The sequence below is a fragment of the Sceloporus undulatus genome, chromosome 1, assembly GCF_019175285.1.
Source record: "Sceloporus undulatus isolate JIND9_A2432 ecotype Alabama chromosome 1, SceUnd_v1.1, whole genome shotgun sequence".
Lineage (NCBI taxonomy): Eukaryota > Metazoa > Chordata > Lepidosauria > Squamata > Phrynosomatidae > Sceloporus > Sceloporus undulatus.
Genome location: NC_056522.1, coordinates 214,970,159 through 214,993,527, shown reverse-complemented (window position 1 = coordinate 214,993,527; position 23,369 = coordinate 214,970,159). Strand labels below are relative to the sequence as shown.

Genomic DNA, 23,369 nt, shown 5'->3' with positions numbered 1-23,369 from the left:
CAAGAGGGCAGAACAAAAACAGAAAAAGAACTTAGAGCCATCAAGAAGCTGCAGCAGCCTGTGAGAAGAGGAGGCTGAAATGCATCGAATGTGGTTTAGTTTACACAAGGCAAAGAAAGGAAAAATAAAATAAATAAAATTTGCACCCATTCAGATAGGCTGTCCCGGAAATTTCTCTAGCTTTTTTATTTTTTTCAGAAAAGTCCATGAATTGTTTCATTTTGCCATCGGATGGAAAAAAACCGCTAATCCAACCTTTTGCTGGCAGTACACAAACCTTTTCCCTCCCTAAGCCTTTACTACCCAAAATCATCGGGAGAGTTAACAGTCACTGTCACAGAAACCTGTGGCATGTTTTGCTGAAAAAAAATGTGTTTTTCTATACAAAATAGTTCCTCCACATCATTAGAAAATTTGAATATTTGGGGAAATTTGCACACGATTTTCACTACTCTATTATTCCTCCTGGCCAGGTTTCTGGACTTTCAGGAAACCCATTTTTGACCTCGGAGTGAATAATAACAATGAGTATTCTTTCCATCCCACATCTAGACAGTACTAGATAGGAGAAGCAGGGCTCATAATCTGCAGTGAGATGGTAAGGCACATCTATAATCTTCCCTGTGTCCTGCCTCTTCTTCAGAACCCTGCCCCATCTACTTATCAGTCTACAGGGCAAACCACTGTAAGACATTATGCAGCTCTGTTCTGTAGCACAGATTATTACAGCTTTCCCTAGACTTCTGGAACCTTCTAGAAAAGTTGGGCTCTAAATGACACCATCTCAAATGAGCCCAATTAACATAATGGTTTGGATGATGAGATTTGTTTTCATTGTAACTGAAGTGTCATGTTGAGTAAGGCTGAGCTGCTTTAGATTTGACTTGGGACACACTTACCTAAAATCTTGCCAGTCTATGGTTTTGACTTCATAGTTGGAATCATGTGGCCCTCCAAATGTTGTTAGACTAAAATACCCAGCATTCCTCATCACTGGCTATATTGGTTAGGGCTGCTGGGACTTGCAGGACTAACTGATCCGTATCCCTGTTTTAAAGTTATGTGTATTATGTTTAAAGAAACTATAGTCATATTTTAAAACATTTTAATGCAAAACTGAAACATAACTGCACATCACATGTATAGATGGATTAAATACAGATCATCTTGTTTTCCCTCTTTTTCCTTCTCTCCCTTCATTTCTTCGTGGTCTGATGGTATCATAAGATCCACTGCCTGATGTAAACACTTATTTGTAACAAAAAAAATGCTTTTTGTACTGGAAAGATGAAATCATGGCAGCCTCCTGAAAGTTGTGGCCCATGGCAGCCACTGTAAATGGTCACTATTTGTCTTTTGAGTACCATTTTGAGATTAAGGTTACCATCGTTCTTTTTAAACAAAGGTGGGAATTATGCACCCCTCTGAAGGTTGCATTGCACTTCCAATCACTTTTCACCATTAGCTGTGGTACTCAAGGCTGTTTGCATTTGCAGTTCAACACCATCTGGAAAGCTGTATGACCCCGTTTTAAATGTTTCATTTGGAGAACTCTTGTATATATGTGTGGGGGGGGGCAACCTGCAAACAAATGTGACCTATGGGGTCCACATCTGTGGGCGGTTGGAGATACCTGGTCACACCATCACCTCCTGCATGATGCTGCCACTAGCTCTAGTGAGAGCATGCAAAGAAAGGTACTTTGTTTAGTTTGTTCCCCATCCAAACCAATTCCTTAGGCCTAGTTTTCTAGCATAACCAAGCGTATGGGGAAAGAGCATACATTAGGTGAGTCACCCATTATGCCTTCTTTCGCAGGGTGATTACTGGATGGATGGCAAGTTTTAAGGCCTTTCCTTCCTTCCAGGGATCTGGATTAGAATGTGGTGTGTGGATGTGTGTCTACATAACTAGGGCACATGTCCTGGCTGTCAACCCCACATCTGACTGTCAGGCCCATCAGATTCACCACCTATGCTCTAGGTCAGTGACTCTGTTCCCATGTTGGTGCTGCAGAAATTTAAAGTGTGCTTTACCCTTTGCCAAGCTTTTTGACAGAATCAAGTTATTCTGGATGCCTGCCAAACATCAGCCAGACTTCATCTACCTGAGGCACGTTCCTCTCAGAAAAGTCCATCTCTTCACAGTAATCCAACTGAGCTGTCTGGTGCTGCTGTGGGTGATCAAAGCTTCAAGAGCTGCCATTGTGTTCCCTATGATGGTATGGATTTGATTTCTGTAGCAGTCACATTCTTCCTCAAAGCAAAATTGGATGGTTGGTTGAGTGAGAACCCTATTATTAGATAATGTTACATTGCTAGAAAACAGAGATAGGAAGAGTCAAGTCCCTGGGATATGTAAAGAGCAATAAAAATGTTTTTAGTGTATTTGTATTTTTCAAATTTGGTTTGCAGCTAGAATTTTAGCTAAATGCCACATAGTGAAATGAAAAATGAAATAAATGCACTATAATTCCATCCAGGGCCTCTCTTGCTGGAAGGAAGGGACCTGGCTGGAAGGAAGCTCTGAGGGCAGCAGTCTGGAGTCCCCATTCCTGGAGGGTGCCCTTGGTCCTGGCTGGATGACCTCACGGTCCATTTTGGCTCCAGACCTGCTGAGGCTCCCCTGCTCACCCAGCCAGGCCCCAGAGCCCCCTCCAGGAATGGGCACTCCAGAGCACTGCCCTCAGAGCTCCCTTCCACCCAGGTGTCAGGCTTGGCCCTCCCTTGGCTGGAAGGAAGGGACCTGGAAGGAAAGAAGCTCCAAGGGCAGCTCCTGAGTGCCCATTCCGGGAGGTGGTTTGGATAATTTTGAATAATAATAAAATTAAAAAAAAAAACAGGAACAAACTCTTCTAGAACATGGCCTCATAGCCTGAAAACCCCACAAAAAACTATGGATGCCAGCTTAGATTTCACAAATTAAATAGCATTACTGATAAAAGCAAATTCAAAACAGTTTAAAATACAGTGGAAACATTATTTTATTTATTCAATTTGTGTTCAGTGGTGGTACATGAATGGAATGCATTTGTCAAAATGATTGCTGGAGCAGGTCTGTGGAATTTGTGTATCTGTTGGTGCTATCTTAACATGTGATAAATGTTCTAACCAGGTCTTGGCATTGGTGTTCGTTAGAAAACTCATGGACTTATTTTTTACCAAACGGGAGCTGAGCTGGCTGGATGATTTGATGCCAGAGAGCAAGAAGAAAAAACTTGAAGATGCTGAAAAAGAGGTAGGCATCCTTCATTCCCTTATAGAATTGTTATCCTGGGCTTTTCTGTGTGGAAAAAAAAAACCTCCAGTAGGAATCTCAGCTTTGCCTTTTAGGTTTGTATGTCTGTGTAACTTGTTTTTTGGAGTTTATTTTTTAAAAAATATTTTCAAGCTGTGGATGCGTTAATCTGTGGATAAATAATCAATGGATATGGAAGGCTGCCTATATGTTGTTTTCTGCACAAAACAAACATATGCAAATTTTGCACAGAATAAATCCCAAACTACATGGAAGATTTCCATACCTAGTGCAATCGCTGGTAAAATGTCCCAAAAACATACCTTTAACATGGAGGAAGTGCGCGTGTCTGAATGCTTGGTACGCTTCCTCAATCATCATGGAATCGTCGTTCCCTCTATCATCCCTGAATTGTCTCAAGGGGAGTGGATTTCCTATGAACGCAAAGTTTCTGTTCATAGGAAATCCACCCCCCTTGAGATGATTCAGTGATGGTAGAGGGAGCGATGATTCCATGAGATTGCACAAGGTATGGAAAGCTTCAAAAGTCTTAGAAAAATGCCCTTTTTGAAGACTATCTCACAGTGAGAAGAAACTTACTTCCTTAATCTTTTGATCACTTTTTCATGTGAATGGTGTGTTTTTCTCCATTTGGGGCAAGGAGAGCTGGATTAGGGGTCTGATTTGAGGCTGTGCTCCTTGTGGATGATGTAATTGTGTCAATCTAAATGGCAGCATCAGCATAAGCAGCAGGGGTAAAATGACCACAGATGCCCTGGCATAGGAGAGGATGGCATAGGAAGTCATTTCTGTCAAGAGAGAAAGCTGCCCTGCTGGCTTCTGAGCTGCTGGCTTTTGAGATGGCTTTCTCTTCCATTTTCCTGCTGCCACAAAAATATGCCTCATGCTTGTGTAATGGAGTATTACCTTGGCAGAAACCATGGGGACGATTCCAGCCAGAATGCTATTTAACCCATTAAAGGCCCAATCCATCCATAGTTAATCACCTGCTTGGAGGGATGAAGTTGTTGGTGACTCTGGTAACTTCTTTTGCATTGAGTAGGAAGAGCTTGAAAAAGTTAGTTTAGGACACTCCCTATCCATCATTCCCTAGCCAGAATAGCTAGTAACCATGCCAGCTGGGGTTTCAGGCTCTTTTCCAAGCTCTTCCATAGAGAGCACAAATTAGTTGCCTGTTTTCTGTTTCCAATTCACCTTTTCCCCAAGGAAATTCTTGCAGTTATGCAGTCCATGCCCAGCTTAGATATGACTCTCTCACTGATACCTTCACTCATAGTGCAAAGAAATAATAATAAGCCCTTTTTTAGCCTTTGTAACTGTCACAAAAATCCATTGTTTTTTGGCCTGTTTTTATTTTCATATATCATTTATATGTGTGTGTGGTTCTTTCTAGACCTGAAAATGACAGAAAGCAAAACTAGAATGATATATTCCTTTCCCATCTAGTTTCATTTTTTTTTCATTTTGTCTTTTTGAGGATATTTTTAAAAATGTCATTGCAAAATATTTGAGGCTATTATTAAAGCAGCTCAGTTGTCAAAAATCTGGGAATCTGTGAAGCTTGGAAATGACAAAATTAACTAGGAATAAAAATGGTGACAGAGTCCCCGGGATGTAATTAGAAAGGCATAATTATTCTGGTTTTAAAAATAGAAATGGGTTCTACGTACAAATAGAAACGGAGGTGAGAAGATATTTTTAGAAAGCTGATTTGACTGGTTCCAGATTCTCATTCTGTGACATGCTTTTCAATATATGAAAAAAATGTCCCAGCTGTGATGAGCCTGAAACATCAAGGCAAGAAACAGCATTTAATTCTTGCAATGGTCCATGTTAAATCCTAATGTAAATTTGAGCTTCTACAGCCACGCTACCTGACAATGGAATTTCTTTGGAAAGGTCAGCAGCCATCTCTCAGCATAATGCATTAGACCTGGTCTAAAGGCACATCCAGACTGATTAAAAAGACCAGACAGTCCCAGATTTTGCTCCTGTTCTTTCCAACTTTATACTGGCCTTACATAGATATTTTGTTTATCACTTCCCATGACTCAGCACTGGTGAAAATGCCTTGTCATCATGGCTGACAGTGACCCTTTGTTGTCCAGTCACTATTTAATTGCACATTGTGCATTTTCTCAGGACTCTATTTCGCAAGAGAACTGAATGAGATCAGTGGGATATAATGGAAGTTAAGATCAGTTGTTGAATCCAAGGAGGCCTACATTGATCTCACAAGTCTGTATCCACCCCGGCATTTTGAAGGCCTGGTTTCACACAAATCAGCTTCATCATAGGAGTTTATTACACTCCTTACCTTCCGCTCTGCTCTCATCACCCCAACATCACCGATCTGCGACGGGAGCCTCCTGGTGGGATCGCGGATGGCGCTTTTAAAGGGGGACGCTTCTGTTTTCGTCATGGAAGCATTATCGTAATTGTTAGAAAAAGGGCCCTTTTTAAATAATGATTTGATCTGTTATTTAAAAAGGGCCCTTTTCCTAACAATTATGAGAATGCTTCCATGATGAAAAGAGAAGCGTTCCCCTTTAATAGTGCCATCCGCGATCCTACCAGTAGGCTCCCATCACAGATCGGTAACGTTAGGGTGATAAGAGCAGAGCGGAAGGTAAGGCGTGTGATAAACTCCATAGTGTCAGTAGTTATTACCTGCCAGTGGCTGTTTGCAATGATTCTTGCTTGAGTGAGAAGAGCTCGTGAGGCTATCCTCATACCCTTTCCTAGTATGTGAGAGCTGGTAGTGCTCTGCAGTTGTGTACAAGTACTGTATCTCCCCTGCCTGAACCTGGATCACCCAGTTGTTCGCTTGGATTGATTTTTTAAATGTCAGTACTGTTTTAAATAGCTACTTTACAAATTAAGAAAGCAAATGCCCCTGATAAGTTTTTTTTAAAGGCAGATGGCCCTGCAGTGAGTGAACTGGGATGTATTTCTATGTGTATTAGGCATGCAAACATTTGAGTATTTTGTCCTTGCAAGTGAAGATGCATACTTTCCACATTTTTCTTTCTACTGTGAATTTTCTGTGCAGTTTTTGCTCAGTATTCACACATTCTCAGTTATAAGGGGAAAATATTATGCACAAAAATATATGGCCGGGGGGGGGGGAGGGATGAGAGGGGAGATTGCATGAGAATTGTGGGGTTTTGTGTGAAAAGCACTGCTTCTAAACAAATGCGTGGTATTTTGCGTGTGCAAGATTCCTGTTCTCTGAGCAAAAAAATATTGTGCAAAAACTCTTGCACCTAAATGGAATCTTTTACAAAAACAATCTTGCAAACAAACATTTTTGTGCAAGATTGCTCGGTTTTGTGAAATACTGTATATTTATTGTGCATTCTTTTAGTAAGAGGTTTTTATTTTTTCTGAAGAAAACAGCAATCTTGGCCCAAAAAATGTGGCTATCTAGAAACAGTGGTCACAATCCTGCACTGTCAGTGTAACTATGATAATAGAGCTTTGTCGCCATAGTTATGCTTGAAGATGCCACCCCCAACACCTACCTTAACAGCCTGACAGCACCCCCAACCAAAGTGTTTCTGGGGCATTGAAAGTTGGAGTGCTGGATAATGACACCCACATTGCTCTCCTGGATAAGCTTCCTTTAAGAATTATCTTTTAAAACTTGTTTTCTCATTTTTGATGCTCGATAGTTCACTTAAAAAGGAATTGTTAAAAGCAACGTTCTTTGAGATCATAGAATCATAGAATCGTAGAGTTGGAAGAGACCACTAGGGCCATCCAGTCCAACCCCCTGCCATGCAGGAAATCCAAATCAAAGCATCCCTGACAGATGGCCATCCAGCCTCCGTTTGAAGACCTCCAAGGAGGGAGACTCCACTACACTCCGAGGGAGTGCATTCCACTGTCGAACAGCCATGTTGTTTGTGTGTGTTTTTTTCAACCTACAGTAAACATAGTTTTTTGTGGGGTTTTCAGGCTATGTGGCCATGTTCTAGAAGAGTTTGTTCCTGATATTTCGCCAGAATCTTTGGCTGGCATTTTCAGAGAATGCTGGCATGGTGGTGGTGGTGGTGGTGGTGGTGTGTGTGTATACAGTAGAGTCTCGGTTAACCAACCTTCGGTTAACCGACACTCTGGATTATCCGACGCCCCTCGCCTCTCCCCTCCCTCCTTCTTCCTCCCTTCTCTCCCTCGTTCCCTACTTACCTTTGTCAAGTCCTTTCCTTTCCTGCCCTGCCTCCCTTCCCTTCCCCTCAAAGGACTCCGAAGAGCCCTTTGGAGTAAAGGGGAGGTCCGAGAAGAGGAGGACTGTCCGGGGAGCCCACTGAGGGAGAGGGCAGGCCTGAGAAAGAGAGGTCTGGGCCCATGCCGAGGCCTCTCCCTCCCGACTTCTTTCCTCTTTCCTCTCTCTCTCTCTTACACACACACACACACACACACCTCACACTGCCATGCCAGCATTCTCTGAAGATGCCAGCCACAGATGCTGGTGAAACATCAGGAACTAGAACATGGCCACATAGCCCAAAAAACCCCACAAAAACTATGGATGCCAGCCATGAAAGCCTTTGACTATAGTGGAAAATTTGGGAGAGAGAAGAAAATAAATGATACCCTTGTTTTATTTTGTTTTGTTCTGTTTCCAATATGGAAACAACTGCAAGCAAAAACAAGTTTGCTTACGCTTCTGTGCTTTTATCCTAGGAGGAGCAAAGTATGTTAGCAATGGAAGAGGAAGCGACAGTGCAGTTACCACTTGAAGGACACTACAGGTAAACCTTTTAAATCTACACTGCTTTTCAAAAATTAAAATGACTTCCATTCATCTCTTTGGTATGTTATGGCTAAAACTAGTGTGATGTAATCAGGACTTAGAAAAGTTACTTTGTGGAATTACAACTCCCAGAATCCCCCAGTCAGCATGTAGTCCTGAAAGACATTGTTTCCAAACTCTGCATAGAACTGATATAATATAATTGTGATTGGTTCTCCCAACTTTTTAAAAAGAATTTTAAAAATAAAAATCACACTATTGATTGAATTAGTCTGGTTTGAAACAGGTAACTTGGGGATGTTGTCTTTCTTTATTTTTTCCAAACAATATCTTCTCTCTCTCTCACACACACACACACACACACATATATTCAAAACACAACATCCAATACAAAGAAAAAATAAAAACACAACATACACCCATATACCATATAAAATATAAGCTAATGACTAGGGGAGATGCTGTCTTTAAAACCTCTCCCTGTATTATTTCTGCAGTTAAAGACCGCCTCTCAAAGCTATTAGTCCGCTTCTGATAGCCTTCCCTGATATTGACATCTGTGGACTTCTTTCAGTTCATTGATCTCACCAGAATGTAGATAACAATATTTTGTTGTATTTGTTTGTGTTCTTATTTTATTCTAGAGATGACCCATCTGTAATAAATATTTCTGATGAAATGTCAAAAACAGCTGTGTGGAAGACACTGTTGATATCAGAGAATGCCAAGGATAAGGAGTCCAGCTTTCCTTCTAAAAGGTTTTTAAAAATTTTCTACTTATACCACATCCTTGAAAGAAAGCTGCTGTCAAAGCAGCTAAAGATAAATAAAAATGTCACCCTACTAGTAAATGTTCGGTATTTAAACTCAGGTTAGCATGATAACACAGCAGCCTCATTTTATCATAGACTCACTTTTCTCACAAATGCACAAACTCAGCTGCTGCATCAGGTGAACCTTTTGAATCTTCATCAGTATGAAATCCTCTTTCTTTGCCTCCAACAATGCCAACCTGAGTTCTGAAAACAGTAGGGAAAGGAAGTGTGAATATTATAGTAGTATCCATTTAGGCTGCACAAGTGGGGTCTATGGTGGAAAGGTTGCACTGTATATTCCCATCTTTTTGTAAGTGTGCTCCTATTCAGGGTCCCTGCTGCTCAGACTTTCCTTCCTTTGTGATGCTATAAACTATAAGGAGCTCAAGCAGTTTGAAAGCTCAGAAACATTGTGGTTTTTTTTTTTTTTTGGAGGGGGGGTCACAGCAGCCAGAATCCCCTAGCAATTACGACCACTGGCCAAATTGACTGATGTATTCTGGGGGCCATAGGCCAAACAAATGATTTTTTCTCAATTGCCATGCACATACTTTCTTTTCCATCAGTCCTCCCCATTTTCCCAAGTGATTGTATACTAGCTGGCATGGTTTTGTTGGGTTGCTGTTGTTGTTGTTTTTAATCACAGCCAGTGTGTCCTCCACACTGATCTGCTAGTCTATTTGGACTAGCAAGGATCATCATGGGAATTTAGAGTAAGAATCAGAACAAACTATCTGTGGTGGTTTATGCCCATCACTGGTAGAAATCTCTATATGGAAGCAACTTCAGAAGTTGGTGGGATACAAAAGAAATCCTTACCTCTGTCTCCTCCCCACCCTCTTTTTAAAATTGCAGAAGGAGAACCATACATTTTTCAGATAAATTATTCATTCTGTCCTTAACCCTGTTCTAATGCTGTGATTGTCTCCAGATTCTATGTTTGTGGTCAGGGGGCAGAGAGAAGAAGCAAAATCCTGCAGCAAAGACTCCTATCATATATGGAATATGAAATCCCTGAGGTACTAGCTGGAGTCAGGAAAGGAAAAGACACCAGGGATCACATTGCAAATATGTGATGGATAATGGAGGGAAGAGGGGGAGAAAGCAACCGTGAAGACATTTCCCTCTATTCTAGTTTGTAGAGTGAGCCACTGGTATGGAAATAGTCCAGGGTAACAATTGAGACCAAGGGCAGCTGATCTCTCAGTTATAATAAAATAAATGACCATGTTTCCATTTCTTCAGAATAAAGGCTTGGTAAGTGTAGCCAGAAATATTACTTAAAGCAGGAGTAGGGGATCTGTGGCTTTTTAGGTGTTGGACTGTTGCTTCCATCAGCTTCCAGTGTGTCCACTGGACAGATAGGATATATTTCAGCAACATCTGAAGGGGCACTAGTTTTCCACTATTGATTTAAGAGAACCACACAAGCACTAAACCACAGAAAGACTGGCCTAGAACTAACCAAAGGTTGGCTCTCCTTTCCCTATGAGAATATGGGCTCCAAGTAGCTTGAGTCTGGATCAGGAAGGATGGCTGGGTAGGAAATGCTGAAGGTGTAGGTGTTGCAATGTGTGTTGAGTGAAAGGGAGAAGAGCATGCTAGTGAGTCCTTATCCCAGTTCTCCTCTGTGCAGACTATTGTGTCTAGATGGGGTCAAGTTGCAACTTAGGATAACTGGGAAACTATAAAAGTAGTCACCCACTTTTCTTGTGACATCTGTATTTACTACCTTTAATCAAGCATATATGCAATCGTGTTTAACTGCTGATTTCCTCCAGATGCCCTTCAGTTTGAATTGACATGATTTTCTACTTAATTGTTTTACTATTCACATTTTTACCCTAAGCTCCCCTTCCTAATCTCTCTCGAAGCTGATTCCCCAAAGGTAAGACCCTCTTCCCAGATCTCTCCCTTGTTTGCTACTGAATGGTGTCTTTTGGAAAAGTTAGCTGACTTAACTGTGTGTAAATTTTGGGGAGACAAAATTTACAATAATGGCATGAAAAGCACATTGGGAGAGCTGCTTGCATTGGTTCTTCTATTATCAACAAACAAACACATTCATCTACTCAGTGTTGTTGCTCACCTCAAATGTAAACTGTAACAATCTCTTCCAGATATCCAATGTACTGGAAAAATTATCCACTGTAATCTGAATTCAGTGACTGAACTGTGTGAAGGGACTCCTCTTGTCTCCTGACATTTTGTCCCCCCAAAATGGCATGTTGCTTCTGCAGTGTTTTTCCTCTCCCTGAGCAGCATAAACAAGAGGATCAGTTCAGGCAGAGAAGCACGGTCCAAGTTTTTACCTGCAGCTCAGGGGTGTATGTATGTGTATATATATATTATGTGAAGGTGATTCTTAGAGCAGTTGGTGTCCAAGCTCTAAGGACTTATATCATTATAAAACATATACATGCAAATATATATCTACAGTATCCCTGTAAGAATATATATATATATATATATATATTAGCCATATTTAGTGCAGGGCTTCATGGATCCAGGCCAAGCAATGACCCTGCCAACAATATAGGTTGCATGGCATGGTAGTCTCCTGCTTTTTTGTGAATGGAAGACAACTTTTCCCAATATGGGGTTTTCCCAAATGTTGCTGAGCCCTTGATTCCCTGACATGGGTCATGTGGGGTGGTTTGAGTGGTGGACTAGGACTCTGGAGACCAAGGTTTGAATTCCCACTTGGCCATGAAAACCCACTGGGTGACCTTGGGCACACTCTCAGTCCCAGAAAATTCCATTATATGCTCACCATAAGTTGACTTGAAGGCATACAACAACAACAAAGGTACAAACAAGATCCAGGCTTTTGTACAAGGTGTCAGAAAATTATTTTTCTATCTAGAAAATTTCAGTTTTATATAGAATTCAATGCTATATATAGAATTTAAATTGTAAAGATAATTTTCAGACACCCTGTATTTAACATGGGGGCTACACAGCATGTGTTTAGTAGCAACAACAATAGAACAGTCTGCCCCACTAGGGTGAGGAGAAGCTAGGCAGCTGAATTTGAATCAAAGCCTGGGCAAAGGAGAAGGAATTACTGCTGAGCACTCAGGATTATGTTTCTCCCTCCTTTTAGATCGGGAAAGGGAGATTGCTGTAGGAACCTGAGAAATGTAACAGGAAAATTGCTCCCTATTCATGTTATATAATAACCTGTGCATTAAGAGTGCAGCAACAACTATTGTTTGCTTAGTTGTATGAAAGTACCTGCAGGGCTGGTGATATAAAAGCAAGGATGACCTTCTGGGCAGCAGCATTCTTTAGATGATTGCCTCCCTGTTAGAGGCTGCACTAAACTGAACAGAGTGAATTGAGAGAGGCCAGCTTTGGTGCCCATTTTCCTTTGGTGCGCCTGGCGGTAAACTAAACAGTGGCTCATGCCTAATGCTCAACATAGCAGCAGAAGGATAACAGCTCCATCTGATCTTAACAAAACACCTTGACCATTTTGCCACATCCCTACATATGAATGGATTATAGATAGGAAGAATGTAATGGGTTGGATCCTGACTTAGTCATCCATACAGTAGACCCACTGAAATAACAGGACTTTAATAAATTATTACTTTGTTTAAATCAAAGAAATAGCCATATTAGTCTGTAGAATCAGTATGTGGAGAGATCTAGTAGAACCTTTGATATTAACTTATTATTATTTATTATTAACCTTTATTTATAAAACGCTGTAAATTTACACAGCGCTGTACATACAGTCTTTTTAATTAGACAGTTCCCTGCCCTCAGGCTTACAATCTAAAAAGACACCACACAAAAGGAGAAGGGAGTAGTGGTGGGGAAGCGGATGAGGTCCAGCAGTTCCTCTCTACCTCCAAGACCTGGACCAAGGCAGATGGACTGGAGGGAGAGCTTGGCTTCATAATGGATGGTTAATCTTCATCCAGGGAGGCAAGCGACAATTATGCAAGGACTGGGAACGCTTCTCTGAACAGGACGGTCTTCAACTCCATTTTGAAGCTGGTTAAAGAAGTGATGGCTCTTGTTCAGGGGGAAAGAAGTTTCCAGGAGTGAGGGGCAGCAAATGAAAAGGGGCGAATCTGAGATGGGGCAGAGGAAATCCTGGGCTGGGACAGTAGAGCTTGACTACCAGAACAGAGGGCCCTAGTGGGAAGGTGAGGAGAAAGAAGGTCTGATAAGTAAGGAGGGGTCAGCCCATGGAGGGCTTTAAACGTGGACAGCAGGAGCTTATACTGAATGCAGAAAGGGAGGGGGAGCCAGTGAAGGGATGCCAGCAAAGGAGAGATATGGTCAGAGCAGTGGGCGAATGTGATAATGCATGCAGCTGAATGCTGGACAGAAATTAAAGGATGGAGGTGAGAAAGAGGAAGCCCTGCCAGAAGGATGTTACAGTAATCAAGTCGTGAGATCACTAAGGCATGGGCCATGGACTGAAAGAAAGACGTTGGTAGCATGAGCTTTTGTAGACTTCAGTCTACGAAATGCATATGAGGAAGTAGACTGAAGTCTACAAAAGCTCATGCTGCCAACTTCTCAAAGGTGCTACAAGATCTCACTACGTATTATTACTTTGTTTGGTTAACTGTCATCAAGTTGACTTCAGCTTACAGCAACCTCTTTAATGAGAGACCTCCAAGTCACCCTTTCATTATAAGCCTATTCATCTGGAATGCAGTTTTCCTCTTTTTCTACTGCCTTTACCTTATCAATAGCAATAGTAAGTAATTTCTATACTGCTTATCAGTGAACTACCACTCCTTAAGCAGTTTACAGTGTGTAAGCCAATTGCCCCCAACAAGCTGAGCACTCATTTTACCAACCTATGAAAGGCTGAGTAGACCCTGGAGCCCTGCAGGATCAAACTCACATCCTTGTTGCTGTGAGCACTGCAGTACTGGCATTTAATCACTGCACCACCAAGGCTCCTTTTCATTACTGTATTTTCTAGTGAGTCGTGCCTTCTCATGATACAGCCAAAGTGTGACAGTCTCACTTTAGTCATCTTGGCTTTTAGGGAGATTTAAAGCTTGATGTGCTCTAGGACCCATTTATTTTTCTTTTTAGCAGTCCACAGTGTCTGTACAATACGTTGTTAGAGTAGTTATTGGATTTATATCCTATAGTTATTGGATTTATAGTCTATTATTATTATTATTATTATTATTATTATTATTATTATTATTAAGCTTTATTTATAAAGCGCTGTAAATTTACACAGCACTGTACATAAAATCATTTAATTAGACGGTTCCCTGCCTTCATGCTTACAATCTAAGAAGACACAACACAAAAGGAGAAGGGAATGATTGAGGGGAAGAGGATAAGGTCCAGCATTCTATCTTCCTGTCAAAAATAGAACTCAGGATAGCTCACCATAAAATTGAATAGAAGGAACAACTGAAACGTAAAATGGAGTTCAGATGTTTAAAACACAGTTACACTGAAACACAATTTAAAACACACCAATAAAAAAAAGAAAATTATTATTATTATTATTATTAAACTTTATTTCTATAGCGCTGTAATTATACACAGCGCTGTACAAAGTCGGTAAAATTAGGAGTAAATAAAAGCCTGCCCAAGGCGTACATTCTAAGATAATAACAATTAAAAGAGGAATAGATAAAACATAGCAGTCATTCATTTTAAAAAAATCCCCTTCCTCAGCAGCCAATTGGTTGCCAAGTACTACCTGAATATAAAGGTCCCTACCTGCTGGTAAAAGAACCACAGGGAAAGGGCCACACAAGCTTCCCTTAGGGAGTTTCCCAATCATTTCAGAGGTTCTACTCTAAGTGTGACTGAGTTGAGATCCAGCTAATTGCATGTACATACAAGACTAGATATTCTTGCAAGAGAACATCAAACCAAACCATAATAGCAAAACTTTTAGAAAAGCATTAAAATGTTTATCCCCCCCCCCCCCGCGTAATTTGGTTTCTTCAATGAAATTTTGCTTTGATTATAATTAAAGGTACAATGCAGTCAGGTAGGGTTGGGGAATATGTGGCCTTCCAAAATACTATGAGGCTCCACCTCCCAGAATTTCACGTTGCTGGCTATGCTGCCAGGGGCAGAGGCAATCTGACAAGGGCTGCATCTTCCCTATCCACAAAGTAAGGAGTGCTTTCAAACTATAAAAAAAATAGTTATGGAATGTCATGCTATAATATATGGGATTTTTGTTTTAAAAAGAATTTATAAAATAGTTCTCACTGTGGTGCATCAGGTCCTAAAGTTCCATTCAGGCTGAAACAGTGTCTAGATGGGCATGATGCTAGCATTTCATCAGCTGATTGCTTGTTGCAGGGTCTCCTGGGGTGCCAAACTACCCACTATGCATGCGAACACTCCAACATTTCATAGATGAAAACCAGGACATGTGGCCAAGCAACATCAAAGTTTGGTCAAATGGCCGACATTATTAATGAGAAAGGGCACACAAGCAGCTCGCTTTTGCCTAAACCTACTGAAAAAGGTCAATGTCCTGTCACCTCCTCTCCTCTTATTCCTCTTACTTTTGTACTTTGACCTTCCAATTGCAGCAACTGAGGTAAGCTGAGGGCAGAGGGAGGAAATGTGAAGAATAGAGAGAAACTGGAACATTTTAAAAGCTGCTGGGAAAAGTGGGATAGCAGAGGGGCTGCCCTTGCCAAATCAAGACAGTTGGGGGATATGTGCATATCCACTGTGCAGCCTGTGATCAGGTGCAGCAAGCAGTATTGAATTGTTAATTATAGCCCATCAACTGCTGTCATGCTTCTTCTTTTGGGGAGAGTGTACCCGCTCTTCCTCTTCTATGGAAACAGCATAATTTCATGATAGAAAGGTTTATCATATCACCCCTTTCTTACACTAGTAAGAATCTTTACCTAGTGTCCTTAAATTCTTACGACTAGGTCTGTAGACCAAATTAAAAACCAAATAAGTAGAAAAAGGTAGGGAAAAGGTAGGGGCCTTTGTGTTGATATTCTGCAATTTTTTGCTGACTAAGGCCTCATTGTATATACAGGTTCGAGTATCCTTTATCCAGAATTCCAAAATCTGAAATATTCTGAAAAGCAAAACTTTTTTTCATGAGTGGCTGAATTAGTGACACCTTTGCTTTCTGATGATTCAGTGTGCACATATTTTGTTTCATGCACAAAATTATTAAAAATATATTGTTTATAAAAATCAATATATATATGGCCCAATGGGATTTCTTAGAGCAGTACTTCTTAAGCTATCTGATGTGAGTGACTAACAGGGTTTATTTCCCAATGTGCCAGAGCTATTTGCCATATTTATGGCCATTGACTGTAACTATTTCCTTCTTTCCTGGAAACTCTCTGTAGATTAGTAGACTACACTTTGAGTAGCCCTGTCCTAGAGTACTGTATGCTCCAGGAAGTCTGTATCCCATTTCCAGGAAAAGGAAGTTCTTCATTAACAATAAATTGTGCCTTTAATTCTTCCTGAGTTATCTTGATACAGATCACAAGAAGAACCAAAGGCTCAAAGTTTTACTTAAGACCAAACTCTCAAAATCACCTGGCCATTATGGTCACTGGCCATGATGACTGGGAGTTGTTGACTTTTCCACCTTCCCTCTACTCCAGCCACCCTCCCTCTGCAAAATATAGGAAATGGCCATCTATGTGCACAATCCCCTGACAGCAAGGAAGTCAGTCTGCCATTGCAACCAGCCAACTGACAAATTGTGATATGGTCCATTTCATTCAAAAGCAAAGAAAACACTCTTTATCCACAGGCAGTTCATGGACTGGGTGAAGGGGAGCACCTCCACACCACCATTTTGGGATGAGACACTGCTGTCCATTGCATCATGCATGAGCCACTGTCTGACTCCCTTACATATAAACAAACATACATAAAAGGAGGGGAGAGAAGCTCCCTTGCCCATGGTGCTGTGCCATGAACTTGTGTGACTAAAGCTGGTTGGAATTTGTGCAGTTCTTCAGACACTGTTGGACTGTAATTCCTAGCATTCCTCACCATTGGTCATGCTGGTTAGGCCTGCTGGAGGCTGCTGTCTAACATCTGGAGAGCTTCACAATTCCCACCAGGATCAGAAGCAATTATGTAGGTGGGGCAACTAATAGCGACCCTCTTCATTTGATCTGCATGCTCCTTTCCAGCAGAGGATGTTGATGGAGTTGGAAGCTGCTGTTGTTGGCTGGCCTGGAGCCTTCTGGCTCCACTCACACATGCTACACTGGAACATGAAATTGTACCCTTCTGAATAAAGTTTCCATGTGACGTGTGAAAAGAGCCTGACTAAATAGCCCAGCTACCTTTTAGTAGAATCATAGAATCGTAGAGTTGGAAGAGACCTCAAGGGCCATCCAGTCCAACCCCCTGCCATGCAGAAAATCACAATCAAAGCATCCTCGACAGATTGCCACCCAGCCTCTGTTTAAAGACCTCCAAGGAGGGAGACTCCACCACTCTCCATTGAGGGAGTGTATGTTCCACTGTCGAACAGCCCTTACTGTCAGGAAGTTCCTCCTAATGTTGAGGTGGAATCTCTTTTCTTGCAGCTTGCATCCATTGCTCTGGGTCCTAGTCTCTGGAGCAGCAGAAAACAAGCTTGCTCCCTCCTCAATATGACATCCCTTCAAATATTTAAACAGGGCTATCATATCAGTAGTAGTAGAAAGATGGAGACCTGTTGACCTGGTTGTGTGCAAGTGTCCTTGTCTACCTTTTGACCCTGTTGTTAAGTGGATCCCTGATAGGTAATTTGTGTGTTGTACTTTGTGGTGGAGTCTGTAAAACTGGGCCAAGGAACAGAGGTTACATGCAAAGACCAAGAAGTATGACTAGAAAAGAGAGTGGTTCATGCAGGTGCAGCCTAAGACTTTACTATGCTCCCACACCCACACCCAGCATGATGAAATGTACAAATCTTACGCCGATACTAGGTAGTGAGAAGTGCATCTTCACCATAGTGTCTGTGCTGTCTGGCTAAGAGAACTGACTAAGTGAGTGAGTCCACTAATGCCTTTGATAGGAAGCGGAGAGGATGGAGATCATAACCACTCAATTATTCAGCTTCTTGTTTGTGCAACTGAAAATGCCAGCATTAAAAAATATGACCAGTTGTCATTTGCAAAGCAAATAGTTGCCATTTAAACCCTGTGCAGTGATCTTTTATTATTATTATTTTGCTTGCATGCTTGCAGATTTATATGTCAGTTAATTTTGCATTTCATTATAGTTCAAAAATGATGTTCTTTGCCTTCCTCTTTACTGATGCTGTAGACTGATGTTCTTCATAGCCATACATTACACACATGCATACACAGCAATGGCATTTCCGCTCTGCCTTATCCAGACTGTGCCTTGCAGCATGAAACGCCAAGGCAAATGATGTTGCTTGGCAGATGGCTCCCCTTCCTTTAAAGATGCAAAAGCAAAAATGGTTGGGTTGTGTGCTGTTCAACAGCAAGACTTCTTCTTCTTTTCTCCCATCATAGCACTGAAAGCCGAAAAGAGAAGAAAGCTGACTCAGGGAAAGGTGTGGACCGCGAGACTTGTCTATGATGTACTCTTCAATTTGTTTTTTTTAATATATAAGCAACTGCGAGGAGTGCCACAATCATAACTGTACCCGGTTTGATCAATTTATTGTGCAACCTGTCCTTCCTCTACAGTAGCACTGGTAATGTAAGTAGTGCAATATGTGCTTCAGTTCACTGTCTTGTTTATCCACAATGGCCATAACCCTTGCTGAAATTGACCATAGCCAGTGAAGAGATCATGTGCTTTCCTTGCTGGGGTACAAGACCCCTTTGAACTTGTGTCATCCATTCCAGAAATGAGGAATGTTTCTGTTCAAACTTCTTTCACAAGAGGTTTGGACTGTAGTTGTTCTACTTTGCCTGTGCAATGTATGGTTATAGCTTTCTCCATCTCTGAAAGCCAACTTGAAATAGCGCCCCATTTTTTTTCTAGCTTAGCTTTCAGCCAGCTATTTCAAGAGACCCAAGGTAACAAAGAAATATTAGTTTTAGAGCTATTTTTAAAACCAGGAGCATTTCAGTCCCGCAAACTTAATCATAAGAATGACTCCCTTCCCTGCATTTAAATAATGGCTTTTATGTATGTGTGTATGGGACTGTGTGAGTGCTGGTGTGTGTGTATGTGTGTGAGAGAGACTTACAGGATCAGACCCTATATTTGTGCAATTTTCCTTGATTTAATACTGGATATTTAATATTTAAATTTATATGTAACTGGAAAAATAAAGTATTATAATATATACATAGACTATAGTTAAACATTCTCTCATATTGTTTGGAAGAAAAGCCACATCTATTGATGTGCAATATTCATACAGTATTTGTTGTGAAAGCAAGCTGTTATTACAATATCTTATACTGTACTGTACTAAATGTTGCAGTGGTGAGTTTAACAGCTGCATTGTGGTGGTAAACAAGCCACATTTTTTCCCTAGCTTTCCAGCTTAAAGTCCTTTACAGAACAGGGCAGTAAGATTTCTTCTGTTTCTCCCAGGGTTGGTCAGTGAGCCCATGGATGCTTAGAAATCTCTGAATACTATCTTTACATTCCTTCATGATGTTCTGCACTTATCTGGTTATAGATAAGTGCTGATTTGATCCAGGTATAAATGATATGTATATTTTTATTTCATTAATAATGTCTGTTATTTTTAAAAATGCTTTTGCATTTAAATGCATTTGTAGGTGGTCAATAAACTTTGGAGAACATCTAGCCAGAGTTAAGCATTTTGAATTGCATGGATTTTGGAGGAAGTCACTTGGGCATGTGCTTAACTCTTCCACTGATATCAGCAGGGCTGAAATATGTTAGATCGTATTTTGATTGTATTTCTTAATGCAAATTCATCTTGGAATCACAATTCCACTTAAATGAATGGGAGTTCTGAAACAGAATTCAGGGGCCATGTTATTGACATAAAGCTCTAATTCTGCAAAACAAAGCAGAATTTCTACATGGCCTTTCACAGGAGTTCATCACATGGGGAAAATTGGGGAGTTTTAAACAGGCATTTTCTGGGGACAGTCACACAATTGCAGCAAATATTTTCACATGATATTGTGGTTAGAGAGGATTTATCCCAGGGGGAACCAGGAATGCTCCAGCAACAGATCATTCACAGGGAAATCCTGTGAATGATTTGTTCCCGGAGCATTCCTGGTTCTTCCTGGGATAAGTCCTCTCTAGGTGCAATATGTGTGAAAATATTTGCCATGATTGTGCGACTGTCCCTGGAAAATGTCTGTTTAAACCCCCAATTTCCCCCTGTGTGATAAAATCCTTAGAGTTTAATTTTAGTTTTAATGTGAAAGCCAAGCATTCCCACAGAGGTTGGAATTCAGGCCCATTTTGTATATGTCATATAGATTGTATTGTCATGCTAAGAGTATAATTTTAGCCAAACTGTGGTTTTTAATGGTAGAAAACAGCAAAACCATCCTCTGTACAGGATTTCTCTCTAGTTTTTCTCCAGTAGGGAACTGGGAAGAATTCCAAGGAAATACAGTGAAACCCTTTTTTCCCCTCCTTCATTTTTCCTTTGGCCATTTTTAGCCAAGACATACTGAAGTAGTGAACAGCAAAGCACCAACCACCATCTACAGTAGGAGGGTTGAATACTGTGATCTAGCCATACTGTTTCTCCCCACAATCCTCATACACATGAGCTTGAAATATGCACAACTAATGGCTGTGTGTAGAATGTGATGAAATGTGTACAGGAGGGAAACAGTATAGCTGGATCTTTGCAGAGGTACAGTTGGCAATCCCTTGGAAGGTAGCAGTCAAGAGCTTGGTTGTATATCTTGGAAAGGGATGAGGGGAGAAATGGGCACCCTGTGTGGGTGGTAGAGGACTGGATTGTAATTAAAATAAAAGAGTCAATATCAAACATTTTACAGTTTGCTTTGGTAAGTTTTTAATTGGTTTTTTTTTTGAGGGGGTGTTAATTAGTTTTTATTTTTGTTTTTGAAAAATCAGATTTTACAAAAGTGCATTAGAATATCAAGGAACTGACATTGTTTCAGTGTCCAGGGCTGTGCTTCTGATCTCATAAAAGCAGCTTGTGACTTTTCAGAGTTGCCCAATGGAGTGGGGGAATAATCCTTAGCTAATTTCTACAGCCATGTACAGTGGGCCCTCCCCTTATGTGGGGGATCTGTTCTGGACCCCCCTCCCACATAAGGCAAAAAATGTGTATGTGCACACCATTCTTTTTAATACAGTGCAGCTTCACCATAGGCTGAAACCTGCATATGGCACAGGCACACTGTACAGCCCTTATAGCAAATAGGGTGGCTTATGCTGGCATTGCTAGAGGGGGATTCTGTACATGGTCAGTGGGGTATGAGCATCAGCCTAGCTGAGAGACCTGTTTGTTGGTAATGGTGTTAGAGGTCCTTGCACATGCTGAACTGACCTTTCCATTGAAGTGAGTGATGCACATCAGGTTCTGAGCAGAGCTGTTCTCTCCTTCATAAATCTGGCAAATTCATATATTTGATATGTGTAGTCATGCAGGGATTTTGTAGGAAAGAATGGTTTCTTGGATAAAGGCAACTTGGAAATGCTTTAATTGAACCCTTTTAACACATCAAATCCAAGATTGTCCAATGGAATGCTTTAGTCCCTTTTGGTTGGTTGCTTACTCAACTTCAGACTGTCCGTCTGACACTGAGTAAGCAAGAGACAAAGATACCCAATGATTGCAGGCAGTAGAGAGATAGTCAATGGAAAACCTGGTTGCCATCAGCCCAGAATAAATGCCAAGGTGCGTCTCTGAAAGGCACTATATAGTTTTGCCATCCTCTCTTGTAATGGCAGCTGCAAAGTAGCTGCCAAAAGCACAGCACCGACAGCAGGAGCTGGACAGGGCCTTCCTTGGGCCCTAAAAAATGGGCAACACCCATCTGCACAGGTTGCTTCCAGTTCTGGACTAGCAAAGTGTGAGCCCAGGCTAGCCCCTTTTCATATGCCTTGTTGCTTTAAACACAACATCCCACCAGCTGTTTTTGTGCCAAAACATAGGCTTAATCAGATGGATGGAATGAAAAATCAATTGTTTCTAGCGTTCCTTTTTGGTCTACAGAGGTTTCTCTTAGAAAATTCTTTTTAGCATCATCCAAATTGTTCATATGCTGCAAATGCTATTATTGTATTTATTCAAAGAAATAAAAGTGCAGGATAAAAATGTATGTATAAGTTTAGAGGAAAGTACAACCGCACTAAGATTGAAATTTTTGTTACTGTGTACTTGAAGATCTGTTTGTAACATTCCAGTTGTTTGAAGGTGAGTATGGAATAGCAGTGCAGTGCACATTTGGGCCTGGAATGAGACTGCTGTTGTGTTACATAAATTGCTGATGTTCTGTATCAAAACGAACAAATCAAATAAGAAAAAACCTCGCCTATCTAGGTTTCTGGATCCTACAAAATCAGTGTATTGAATGACACTGCATTATTTCTGCTCAGTATTTCTGAGGTTTTTTAAAAACAGTTACACTGTTTTTTGTTTGAATTTCATTGCTACTCCAATGTTAATCTCAACATTTTGAAATCACAAAAAAGAGAGAGTAAACTGCAAATATTAGTACTATATTTACTTTTAATTTCATATTTCTTGGCCACAAATTGCTGAATTTCTTGGATGTAATTTATTACGAAAGTTTAAATAAAGTGTACCTGTGAATAGAATACTGTGTTTTTCACATCTTAAGAGATGTTATGTGGAAATAAAATATTTATCCTAACTGTTCTTCATGTTTATATTTACACATCACCTGTCCTGGGGTTTGTCCTTTCTGCAAGTAGAGTGCAGTTTTTCTGATCCTCTGTGATGAAGCCATGAGTGCGAACAGGTGTGTGTAAGGGGAGGGCAGGTCCTGCTGTTAAGTCTAGTTGGGCAGCCAACACAGGCAGATGATTTTGGGTGTCATGAAAGGGCAAGTATGTTGTTAGCTACTTAATTTGTAACTGACTGAAATCCTGTTGGTTAGTCCCAACTAGAATAGACACACAGAATCGATGGTTGAGTAGTGAGTCAACATAGAAGTAAATTCAATTAGAATCATAGAATCTTGGGCGGGTTACAGACGGGCAAAAAGGGGTGTGTTCATGATGTCATGAAGGTGTAGCCTTCAGACGGCCCTTACTTGAATGCCGTCATGAACACGCCGCCTGCACGCCCCAAGCGGGAAAAAGCGGCATTGAAAAGGTGCCGCTTTTCCCCGCTGCTTTTCTATATACTGCACAACTGCACATCTCCGTCTATAAGCTGCTACACCGGTACGCCAGAATTGTTACGCCGCTAATTTAAGTGGCCCATTTAAAAGCTCCGTGTCTGCTGCGTCGCATAATGAGTCGGGGCCCTGGAACATGCGCAGTTTGCACCGAGGCTCTAATTAGAGCGTCAGATGCCATGCAGATGTGGAAGCTGCAGCACAGCTGCACTCTATTTTAATGCTCGTAACCCTAACCCTAGAGCAACATGTACGCATGTGCTGCTA

At 41.0% G+C, this 23,369-nt stretch overlaps 1 protein-coding gene across 1 annotated transcript in view; it reads left to right on the top strand.

Moving 5' to 3' along the window:
• SLC4A10 (solute carrier family 4 member 10) overlaps nt 1-19,898 on the top strand; it is a 221,870-nt gene extending 201,972 nt beyond the window's left edge. Inside the window, 5 exon segments of the mRNA XM_042475963.1 lie at nt 2,048-2,221; nt 3,115-3,237; nt 7,948-8,015; nt 8,662-8,775; nt 18,321-19,898. Coding sequence (XP_042331897.1) covers nt 2,048-2,221; nt 3,115-3,237; nt 7,948-8,015; nt 8,662-8,775; nt 18,321-18,387 — 546 coding nt within the window. The 3' untranslated portion in view covers nt 18,388-19,898.
• Nucleotides 19,899-23,369: the final 3,471 nt, after the last annotated feature.